Source organism: Ornithodoros turicata, chromosome 1 (genome assembly GCF_037126465.1).
Source record: "Ornithodoros turicata isolate Travis chromosome 1, ASM3712646v1, whole genome shotgun sequence".
Lineage (NCBI taxonomy): Eukaryota > Metazoa > Arthropoda > Arachnida > Ixodida > Argasidae > Ornithodoros > Ornithodoros turicata.
The window spans coordinates 15,331,179-15,343,733 of record NC_088201.1 but is presented as its reverse complement, the minus strand read 5'-3'; the positions used below and the strand labels follow the sequence as shown (position 1 = coordinate 15,343,733).

Genomic DNA, 12,555 nt, shown 5'->3' with positions numbered 1-12,555 from the left:
TTTCCAAGAAAACTATTTCCATTTCCACATTGCGGCACGCCGTATCTGGCTGTGTCGGAGATGGTATACACGAGTTGTTAATTTCTCCCGCTCGCGGCGCTGACTCCCACTGATAACAGCGCCTCCTGGCCGATAGCTACAGGCCTTTGGGCGTTAGGGCTGTTCCTTATCTTCCGTCATCCCCGTGCGTGAACCAGGCGGACGAACACGTAATTGGCAGCCGGATAGCTGAGCGAAAGAGCGCATTGGTACGCTGCTCCGCGCAAGAAATATGAATACCGAAACCAATTAATTACTCAAAAAATCGCTGAATGTCGATGTGTCTTTTATGCTGGAACATTTTTCGCTCGATGTTCCGGTCGGTGAAACAGAGGTTCCGAAAGCGACCGAAGTGAAATTTAAAAGTTAGGAATTTTATTTAATGAGCAAGCATATGCAAATGCGCCGCTCACTGCTCAGTTCTTGGCCGATGTCTCAGGAATGCTCACTGAAAAGAAAGCGTTTCGATAGCGCCATCCGTGTGAGAATTATTCGGTCGGGGGACCTTCGTGAAACGCCCGGTATACTAAGTTCTACTCATATGTGAGAAGGAATTAGGGCTTCCACTTGGAAAAACGGCTTACCCATTCTTTGCCAACAACAACGAATAGATAATGACGATCGATGGCATGGGGTCTTTTACCACGCCTCCCAATATTACCGACTATTTACTGTGAGACGCGCTCTTCTTCGCCCGCGCCTGTGGGAAACGCTGCATAATTTATAATCCTTATACACTATTAGCTATTCCGCTTATATGATCCCATAATAAGGAGTGGTACTGAGACGTGTTCAAGGGGCCCAAACCGTTACTGATTTCATGCATACTCATCAGTATTACTTGCTCCTTTCGCAAATAGATGGAAGCATTGATCGTAAAGTGTGATATAAACTATCTGTGATAAATATGTTGTGAAGAGTGCTCGCCTCGAAGCTTCGAAAGAAAGTCTTACGCTGGGGGTTCAAACGTTCATGCACACATTTAGCGTGACATTCCTAACACTCCTGTTGCATTGCAGGATCAATTGTTGCAACAAAAGTCTGCATCCCTTGTTCTATTATTCTATTATTTAGCCTTAATTCTTTATTTACCTTTGTACCTTTTTACAGGTGACGTGACCGTGAACAACCGACTAATCCAAGTAAGTGTGCACCTTCACAGTGTTCACAAGACTACATGATACATGCATCATGCGTTTGTGTGTCTTCTTCTACTTCACTTGTCCCTTTTTGTACCGCTGGTTACCTTTTCCATTTTCCATGATACATGCGCTGGGTGCAAATGACATAACGACACTATGGAACGATACTACCCCAATGATTGGTGAAGATGACAACGTATGACAATGGGTGATGATAACAATGATGTACTCTCCATTAAAAAAAAATATTGGTTGCGGACAGATGGCGTAATGCTAGAACGAGTGCAGACACACGCACACAAACAACAAGATTTGAACACGCTTCGGAAATCTACGCATCTTCTAATCAACTAATCAATTGCACTCTTTTCGATAAATGTTTGTTATGCTTTGGACCTGTTAGTTTAAGTATAGCATCTTCATACTGAGCCGTAGGAGATCGAGATTAGTTAATGAAAAAATGGCTAGGAAGCAAGCGAGCTGGTGAAGATGATGCATAATGTAAAAACCCCGAGACAACGTGAGACGTGTTGTGTCTGACTACCCCGAGAGACGTGTTGTGTCTGTCCCTTCGTGTTCCCTAGTCTCGAGATTAGTTAGTTACGCTAACTTATTTTGTAAACCATATTATGAGCAGTGGTAGACAGGCGTCTCCACAAAATTTAACGACAGGGGTAATGTCACCTTGAAGCAGAAGGCAGGCATTTCCGAATTTGATATCACGTAATAGTTTAACCGTCCGCATACTAAAGAGGGCAAAAAAAGTTTACATTTGTGGCAAGTATAGCCCACCAAAATATTAAAAAAGCAGGGTTTCAGAGGCAGCTGCTTGGGTCATAGAAGAGACTGACACTTGGGTAAAGATTAGAATAGAAACCGCTCCTGGGTACATACAGTAGATATGCGTTTGCAAACATGAATAATAGATGGACAAAAATCCTAGAGTATTCCACTTTTCCGAATAAGAAAAGTGATTCACCGAATCCAAGGCTTTCAAAAGAGTGTTCAACGTGTTTCAAAAGCTTGTTGAATTTCCAGACAGTGTAAGAAGGAATGGTCCGCGAACTATTCTGGTTGCAAGCTTGCTTCCAACCAGTGCTTTATTAGCGTGGGCCAAACCCGTGCGTGTCGTAATGGCACTGACAATGCCACTGCCACATTGCCCTCACTAGTGAGCTGCTGGAAGTAATGAGTGATAGGAAAACTAGCTGGGAGACCAAGAAACACGAATACGTTCAAGGTGTCTAGGTGGCAGTGGAAGGTGCGCTGTGCATTGGTGTATTGGATGGACAGTGATATGGAAACAATGTTTTTAGCCCAAGTAAGCGAGCATCAACCGTTCGAGGGAAACCGTGCCTGGCCGGCCATTGATAATTACAGTGAAGTGGTGGGGCTCCGTTGAGTAACTGGGATGGTTCGAAGAAGTTTCCGCACAGAATCACAGCGGACGAAAACATGGGAGCAAGTCTCCAGATCGGGGTGCTGGTAAGAACAAGAGAGAAACTGATGTTCTGGGGCAGGAACAACATAGAAGGGACAGATACAAACAAAGCCTCAAGTTGCCTAAGAAATCAACGATGAAAGATGAAAGTCACTGAAAAGGTTAGCCAGCTGTAGGGATCGAACCCACATCTTCTGGATTACCGGTCCAGGGCTCAGGTGTTAGCTTAGCTCAATTGGTAGAGCCCTGGACCGGTAATCCAGAAGATGTGGGTTCGATCCCTACAGCTGGCTAACCTTTTCAGTGACTTTCATCTTTCATCCTGCTGGTAAGCCTTGGAGAAAGTGGTTTGACGAGCAGCGCTTGGTCGAAGGGCGTCCATGATGAGACGGACAGGTTGGTGGTACTGTCAAGCAGACGTTTACGAGATCCACTACGAGAAGGCCGAAGTGCTCCACAAAGTGGCACAACTCGACTCTGATCAACTTCTTTCTTAAGTATGCTTTATACAGGATGGTTTCGGATTCTTATACCGTGCACCTTCAATTAGTTTTTTGTACATGGGTAAGTAATGCATCTCTACGCTAAAACAGGCAACAACAACAACAACAATAATAAATGATGACGATGAGATGGGGTGTTTCACCCCACAACAGGCAAAGCTTCTACTTACAGGTATAATAATAACAATAATAATAAATTTATTTGTGCCCAAGAACAGTCATAAGAGGCCAGTCGATATTGGTAACGTGTGAAGACCTAACACGCATATAAATATGCAGATACAAATAATAGTAACAGCTACGCATGCGGGTTATCACGCGTCAATTACTTCCAGGTACATATAAATGCCGCCTCCAGTAGCGTACGGCCAGTTTCCGCCCGATGAAGAGCATTTATTTGGACGCAGTTATTATTATTACTTTTTTTTTCTTTTTGCTTCGTTAGCTTTACTTTTCAAGGACCGGTGACACGTACGTGTTCTATATCGCGCCACCATTTTAGTGAGACAAACATTATACAACGGCGTTTCCCTTGCGATGTTAGAAATCTCTCATGTGAACATGAAATGTTCATGCACACTGACAAATCCTCGTTCTGGGTGATGAATGACGTAGAGAACGGGGATCGCGTGGCAAGAACGGTGTAGCTTTAGTAACAATATCCTGCGTGACATTGTATTTACATGCAACGCAGACGAAACACGATACGAACGGTGCCGAGCTCCACCACCCAATCAAATACAGAAAGAAGATGCGAGTACTCAGCATGACGGGTCTTAAGCACACTGATTTTGACATCCTTTGATATTGATCCTCCTTGATGTGAAGATGCGAAAACTGTGTTTCCCGACAAGTCTTTCCACGAGCCATATACTCCAGGTCGACACAAGGGTTTTATCGTGCAATGAAGCAAGCAGCGCATAAGGAGTGTAACATTACCCAGGGCGGAACAAATTTTCAATTTGAAAACTTTCACGGGAACCTGCTGATACGTCCACCAAAATGTAGCGTGTCAAAACGTATATAAGTGTAGCAGACAGCAGTACTGCTTGCCACAAGTTAATGTGCCTGGTACCTCTTTATTGTTATTATTATTTTTTTTTTCGTTTTCGATACTGTTGTTGAACGTTCTCTTACACGCGGATACAAGACGTGTCCGCCCTAGCTATCAATCACCTATGGGCAAGTGTTCCGCATGCCCTTGCGTGACTTCAGACCTCACTATCAATCTCATGCTCCCGAGTAAAACAGCCGTCAGAAATGAGTTAGCGCCATCGCTGACGTCTCTTGAGATCCTGATAGAACACCACTCTGCTGCAGCAAGCGTCTTTTTTTTTCTTCTTCTTCTTCTTCTGAATCTTGCTGCAAATGTACAGTCTGTCAAGAGGAAACTTCGCAGATGCTCTTGCTGCTCGGGAGGGCAGATATTTTATGCAGGTGACAACCGCGAGACACCCTTATCATCTTCGTCGACTTCATAAACAGTTGAGAGGTGTAGAGGAGTTGGTTGCGCCGCTTGATGGAATTTGAAGGATGCGTCACCTATCACGTAATGCATCACGGTGCCGTGACTGGCATTCTTGCATCGCGTTGCATCGCTCATTTAGGCAAGAAATTAGGCTCAGTCGTTCGAAAACAATAATAAAATCATTCCGGGCCCCTAACACGTATCATAATTTCATAAATCGGAACATTCATCTTTCTTTTCGTGAATGTAAAATATTTTCCTCTCATGTTAAAATGTTTTCTTCTCACACAGCATTTCTTACTCTCTATAAAGCTTGCGTCCTTCCCCGACTTGAATATGCGTCAGTAGTATGGAATGCTTTATGTGCCCCCGATATCAAACGTCTTGAAGCTGTGCAAAAGAGGGCACTTCATATTATTCATTCGCGTTTCTTGCGGAATGTCCCCGCATTTTTATCGTATGACTATGACAAGCTTTCAAATTACCTGCACTTGCTTCCTCTTGTTAAACGCCGCCACATTCATGACATGATGTTTCTTTATAACTATGTGCACTCGATATTCGATTCCCCTTTCCTGTTAGGCCGCCTAAATTTTTGTCTTCCACGTGCTACTCTGTAACCCCCCAACGTTCTATGTCAACCACTGCTGTCCTAATAACCCCCTTACACGGTGCCAAATCTTGTTTAACTCGCTTCCTTCATCTCTTGATATTTTTTCATCATCATGGTGATGAACCTCCCCATTCTCCAAAGCCAAAAATAAAGTTGTTGTTCATCATCATGTACATCATTTAGGTGTCATATCTCTTCTCATTTTTCGGAACTTTCTTTTCTTTGACTTTTTCAGATAATTTTCCCTTTTGTTGCCGTGCGTTTGTATGTGTTTCTCACATTACAATGTGCGTGTGCTCTTTTCTCGTTTTCAATTCAAGTCATGTATTTTTTTTCCTTTCTTCATGTACAGTCTCTTGTTTTTTGGTTGACGCGCGTGTCTTGTTGTTAGTGCATATTGTATTATTGTATTTGTATGTATATTGTGTCTATTTGGAGTACATTATATTGTATTTGTGTGCGCCAACATTAGGGTCATCACGACCGTCCTTGGGCACCAATAAAACATTATTATTATTATTATCATCATTTTTCTGTTTCATGTAGTTTTAAACTGTTCTGAAGTTTCCAGCTTTCTGCCATATTTCAGCATCGCAAGGTGTGTAAACACGGTAGAGAGTGCCGGAACAGCAAAGTGCTTTTGGGATACCCTGCAGTTATAGTGAAACCCATACATGGTGATCTATTATTATTATTATTGTTGTTGTTGTTGTTATTTTTTTTGTATACGCTACGACACTACGTCTCCGCGCATGAGAGAAAGAAGAGGTTGGAAAAAGCACGTGCCAAAGCGTCTGTCCGCTCAGGAAGGAGCAATATGGGGGCCACGGAGTAAGGGGCATTCGCAGACGGGCCACAATATTATGCTGAAAGAGATGAAGCAACGTGGACTTCACGTGCAGTTGTTGTGGTACCTTATTTGAGAGCCATCCAGTGAAACCATACTGCGTGCACGAGGAGAAAGGGAAAAGCTGCGGGGCTGCGCGAGAGGTTGACCTACTTGCATAGCGTATTGCGAGACGCGAACTCGTGGTATGTGGAGGTCCTGAAGAATGCAATCTGAAGCAAGCTATTTCGAGCCTTCCTATGAAACCCGCCAGTTGCTGTGCCATGTGCTTTCACATATTGGGCAACTCTAATGAAGGCAATGATAGAACCCGATGTCTGAAGCGCTCTCCCCCCCCCCCCCATCCCTTTCCCCACATTGACACACACTACATCGTCTCGCACATTTTGAGATGCATGAATGTCTCGAACGTGCAGTTCCACGGGAGGCGCACCCTCGTACAGAAACAAATTTACATTTTCTGAGGAAGCATTCTGACACTTTATTCTAAATCATTACGGCACGCTGCTGTTCATTTCGTACCAGGCCGACAAACATTATTTATGTTCATTCGCCTCGCCGCCTTTTAGAAAAAGGTGGCGCTCCCTCTCAGCGACAGCCTTTCCACACGGCCTAGTTTCACATTATCACGTATTAAGCCTTACGGCTGTACTCAGAGCATTAGCAGATACACAAAAGGGGAGTAACGGAAGTTGTGCATTTCCTTCAAAATGAGTTTTTCCTCCTTTTCTGTTTTAGTATATCACTTCGCGGAGAGCTGCTTTATCTTTTGCATGAAGGCGAAATTCCGCGAAAAATTTCTTCTCTACAATAGAGTGTATAAATTGCTGCTGTTGTATGGACCAGGATGAGGTTCCACGGTATCGTATAACGCTATTTTCACGCAAAGTGTAATCGTGGATCAAGGATGAATCCGGTCGCATAACGGACGCAACGGGTTTGTCGCTGGGTGGGTGTCACTGCATGGTTTTGTGTTGCAGGTCGATCGCTCATAGCGTTCAGTAAACATGCCTGACGTGCGTCGATAAGGGCAGAGATGATGCGATGAGGCGTTTCTCCAAGGTACTATTCCCCTTCAACATTTTCTAGTTGGATTTTAAAAACTGAAAAAAAAAAAACTACGATGTGAGAGAGAGAGAGAGAGAAAGAAAGGTTTTCACACTACGCAAGGATGGTGTAGGTGGCACTTTCCTCTATAACGCGACGAGGGGAATGTCTGTGAGCCTGTCTTTATTTCTATATTTTCGATTAACGCGCGTAGAGTGCAGGTTGTACTAAATACATGCATATCGAAAACGTAAGAATAAGCTACGTGTAGCTATCAGTTAAGAACACTAACAAAACTCAGTAACAAATAGCTCAACTTGGGATATCTAGCTGCTGAGTTTTGCTATCCAACGCAAAATGTGTGGGAGCCAAAGCTAAACGAGGCAGACTAGGATTCGGCTTTGGTATAAATGGTGTGATATGCAGAAACTAATGAACCTCATCCTCCACACCTATAAGGCACCTATTGTTGCTGTCACACCTCTCGGCAGCCAACTGCTTGATGGAAAGTAATTGTTGTAAGTCTGAATGAATGGATAGAACGTGAACAGAGCAAGTGGCGTGTCCTGTTCGTTGAATGAGGTCCCTTGTCAAGTCATCGGTAAGCCGTGCCAGTGTAGTATAATGGTTAGCGCACTTGACCGGTAATCAAGAGGCGCATGGTTCGATTCCTACCGCCGTGTGGCAGTTTTTCGACGGCCGCCACATTTCAAACCACCTGCAATTCTGCCGCATTAATAAGAAAGGGTCAGACAGAGGTGTGATGTATGTAGTATAGACTATTGTCTTTTGGTTGTCTGGCTTAAAACACACGACTGCTCGGAAGCATCTTTATTTCTAGACTGGTGCTGCCCTTTCGACGATATCTGATATTCGTTCGCATAAACGGTTAGGTGTTCGGGGCCTCTTCAGAATCACGTGGCGGACTGGCGTCGTGCCCTTTTGTCTTCGGACTAAAGATCGCGAGTTCACACGTTTACACTAGTGCAATCAAATTATTGATTACATCTGGGCCAGCATGCACGAACGTTGAATCTATATTCCTCAGTGCTGCCCTCGGTAGCTTCGGTAGTGCTTTCTGCACATGGTGCTGTTCTCGACGCTTCTCTTTTAGCACCGGGAAAGCTACCAAGGGCAGCACTGACGAGTAGCCTCAACGTTCGTGCAAGGGGGCCCTGAAAAATAGTGAGATACGTTGCTATGGTGCAACCAAAATTCCGCGAACAAATACTGCCAGCGACCGCGTAGGAACTAGCACTCCCAATTCATACCATTTCATTCCCACTCCTGGCACGCCAGATCCTTCCCAGATCAGTCATGCATTTACTTGTTTCCCGACATAATTTTCCGTATTTCTGAAACTCGGAATGGGTTCGATTCGTAAGACGTCCCTTAAAACCATGCCACGCTGTGGTGGTGTTGCTCGTGAAAGAGCTCGTCGTTATGGGCCTCACAGAGGTGGGTAACGTCACGACTAACGTTCTGGGGGGAACGTGCGTCCTGGGCCGACTTCTAAAGATGTCACGCTGTCTTTCTGTCTCTTGCCATGTTTGAGCCACGTGCAGCGTATCAAAAACGTTTCAGTGTTCCTTCGATATTTAAATATTCGGTCGAAGCTACGCGCGCCAATAATCTGTATGCTGTAACCAAACATGGGAACGGAAAAAAAGCGACGTGCGAGCATTACCGGTTGAGCTAGTGCGAAATCATACGTTCCTTCCTTCCTTTGTTGAAGTGAGAGAAAAGGTTTATAAACGTTAGAACGTCTCCACTTTCATTTTTTTTTCTTTTTGCCCCCCTAGTGTACGAATTGTACATAACGACTCAGAGAAGCTGTTGCTCTTCTCGATTCGAGGAGGAACCGTCGTGACTTTAGCAGCACCTGGCTTCAGCAGCCGCGCTGCTCGCCCTGTCCTGGTAAACGCACCGAGCGCCTGAAGTCTGTTTTTCTGCACATTAAACGTCGCCTCGGGCTGCAAGATGATATGAGCGGTCCTTGGTTAGCTTGTGGGTGTTACTTCTTTAAACATAAAGGTGCGCAATGTGGTATTGTGGTCCACAGACGACGAAGCGTAATCTCGCGACTTCATTTTGGATAGCATGGTACACAAAGGCCGAGAAGTGACTTCGGCGATGCGTCTAACAGAGCATGATCAATCTGGATTGAATTTGAGCGGCGGAGCATTTCGTTAAAGCGTTGTCATGGACTATGGAGCAATTTTCAAGTACGGTGGCATTCTCCTCCATCAAAACACGATTTGTACGCTCTGCGGTATCGAGCGCGGCACAAGAATTTAGTGCAACGGCTAATCAATGAACGGATGGTCTTGATACACGACACAGACAGGGAAGCGGAAACAACGCGCCAACGGATAAATCCACTTGGCATTTCAGTTGTCGATTTCATTGCACTTTATCTATTTCATGTCTCATTTTGGTGGTCGCCGTACTCGGCGGCCGCATGTATTGGAGGAAGTTGCTTACCATCGGATGAAATCAGTCCAGGGTGGTGTCAAATTAGTCTTCAGTAGTGTGGTGCGTGTGGGGGGGGGGGATATGTTTAATGCAAAGTAAGAAGGAGGAAAGGGAAAGGTTAGCCACGGTGTGGGCTTGCGGTGTGCGTGTGCTGCTGGTGGTGGTTGGGCATTTGCGTTGTCTTACACGGACAGGGTTTATTTCGACGAAGCTCGCAATCGGCTCCTGTGAAGCGTGCTTTGGCTGCATACTTCACCTGACAGCAGGAGAAGCCTACCTTAGGAATTGCAAACGAGCGACGTCCGCAGAAGAATTCTACATTCATTGTCTACTAATTCCGAGAGGAGCTAAAGATAAATTAGCATAGTTGTGTTCGCTTTATATGAAAGACTGGACCCGATGAATTTTTGAACATAGCAGTTGCAGATGCAATATACCTCTCACTGTTCAGAAGCAAATCACGCAGAATGGTAAAGCAGCGCCGGCAACTTGATAGGCCTGAATTGTTAAAATAAAAATCAATAAGTAATAAGAAGGCCACATAGAAATAAAGTAATTAATATTTTGAGAATTTAATTTTAAGAACGTAATTTTTTTACATATTATTGGTCATTGGCCTCGTTCTACTCCGGTCTTTCGTTAGCCGTATCTTTTCGGACACCTTCTCCAACGATGGCCATCAGGCTTCGTCATGTTCACGAGCCTGAGTTCGTGTGTCGTCGTATGTATAGTGTTTGTCCACAAATCTAGCCCGAGCTAGGTCGTACTAACAAACCACATTCCGAACGAGATTTCGACATATACGTATCGACTTTCAAGACGACGTTGCTCCTACAGTCATCATTGGGGCTTGACTAGACGACGGGACTTGAAACTAGATCAAAGTTTTCTAATCTTACGGCGAAAGTAGCGAAACGCAAGCCATAGGATCAGATTGCTGGGCCTCACTGTTGTTGCTGGCTCCCAATATCGAAGAGAATGATGCCAGAATAAGTGAAAAAAAAAGAAAAAAAAAGGAGAATGAAAGAAAGTATTACAAAGTACAAACCAGGGATGGGCAAAATACATTTCTTCAGTATTTAAATAAAAATACACAAAATACTTGTTTTGAAAGAGGTATTTAAATCTTCTGTATAAATACTTTTCAAATTGACTATTTAAGTACAAAATGTAAATACAGTATTTAAGTACCGTAACTTCTACCATAAATACTGTGAGGAAGATGTCATCTGGAACTACAGAAATAACGATTATCATAACAGCAAATCAGCAATGAACAATACCATTTATTTGTTAGATCATCACGTCAGTTTTAATATTGGAACTTTCTCGAAGATCTCTAGGCGTCTTCTGTTCAGCTATAGAATCTCAATCACAAAGAACAAACAACAACAACTCTACGTAACGATGGTGAATGGGGAGCTTCATTGCCAGGGGCGATACTGTATCTCGTTGCTGGTGGTGATGCGCGGAATGAAATTGGCCCACAAAGGCTTGTATTAAATTTGACGGAGATGCTTCGTTCAACAGGATAATCGTTTTGCACGGCCGCATCTGTTTGGGGTTTTTCTAAAGACTTCAGCACCTGTAGGTGAGCACTGTTGTCATTTACACTTGGCTTTGGAAGCGTGTCTTCGAAGTTGCAGAATGTCCTCGGCTTCTGTGAGTTTATCCATACTTTCGTGCCTATCCATTAGGCCTTCTGCTCTGCAGCTCGTAGCAGGAGCTCTGTAATTTTATTTTCTCCCAGGCAGCTTTTTGGACACACACCTAAGCTTAAAACAAAGGTGGGATACCGATACCAGAACGGTCGCATCGTCTTCAGCATTGAAATACATGTGAAATCTGTCTTGATGACCCTTCGGAAGTAACTGGGCTTCAGTATAGTGCCCCAGTCAGCCGCCCCAGAGTTCTTCGCGACATAACTTCCACACAGGGACATAATGCTCAAATGTCTGACACAAGTTCATGTGTGCAGACGTACTCATCCTGCACAAAATTGAAGAAGTAACGTCCTGTCCAAAAAGACGGTCGCTTGGCTGTCCTCGCATCTACACCACGGTGCCAGGTGCCCATCATCAAAAGTCAAATCTGCCGCCTTCGGCCCTGAAACAATACTGCCTGTCCATGTTGGAGAACAACCAGCCAAGAATTGCTATGTTCACCGATGGCTCCACGACGAAATCCGGATCTGCAGCGGCATACGTGGTACCGCAGCACTCCAAGGAGGGCATAGTGGGGTTATCCCATAGGACCTCTTCCACGACAGCGGAACTGGTAGCTATACACCTTGCCGTGAGATACATAGCCACGCACGCGCGACCTGCGCACTGGATTGTCTACAGCGACTCAAAAGCTGGACTGGAGGCCATGTTGGCTTTCTTGGGGAACAGTTAGACAGCTTCAACGGTGAAGGAGATCCTAACGGAATACAAGAGATGTACGGACCTTGGACATGACGTTATCTTCCAATGGATTCCGGGGCACATTGGCATCCGCGGTAACGAAACTGCAGACGAGCTAGCTGGAATTGCACACCTGGCTTCCACCAAATACGTCGTGATGTATACAGGGTCGGACATCAAACTTCTACTAAGGTCCATGACAGACGACATGTGCAAACGCAAATGGCTACAAGGTGATGGTGGGTCATCTCTTCTCAGAAGAATAGACCCGGAACTAAAATTCAGCATCCCTCCCTCGACTGCCAGAAGTATCGCAACATTTCTACATCGTGCACGCCTGAACGTCCCGTATGGCCGGCATTTCCTGCATATGGTGGGCAAGGCGGATTCCCCGGATTTCCCAGCGTGTGGGATGGAAGAAAATACTGAACATATTTTTATGGAGTGCAGAAGACATCAGTCCCAACGCAAGACATTGCTGCCGCACTAACTCGTCTGGACAACAGAGCTTTCTCCATAGAGAAGGTCTTGGGGACGTGGGACGCCAACCAGAGAGACGCCGCATTCAAGGCTCT

General features: G+C 44.8%; 2 protein-coding genes across 3 annotated transcripts in view; one reads left to right on the top strand and one right to left on the bottom strand.

Moving 5' to 3' along the window:
* The window catches only part of LOC135377525 (prolactin-releasing peptide receptor-like), a 774,729-nt gene that overhangs the window by 133,292 nt on the left and 628,882 nt on the right, over positions 1-12,555 (top strand). For both annotated transcript variants that reach the window (XM_064610011.1, XM_064610010.1), the window contains one exon: positions 1,150-1,181. Coding sequence is in view for 1 of the 2 variants with exons in the window: in XM_064610010.1 (XP_064466080.1) it covers positions 1,150-1,181 (32 nt within the window). In the remaining variant the exon portion in view is untranslated. The remainder of the gene's footprint in view (positions 1-1,149; positions 1,182-12,555) is intronic.
* Positions 1-12,555, bottom strand: part of LOC135377526 (neuropeptide F receptor-like) — a 414,003-nt gene that overhangs the window by 186,963 nt on the left and 214,485 nt on the right. The gene's annotated exons all lie outside the window — the stretch shown is intronic.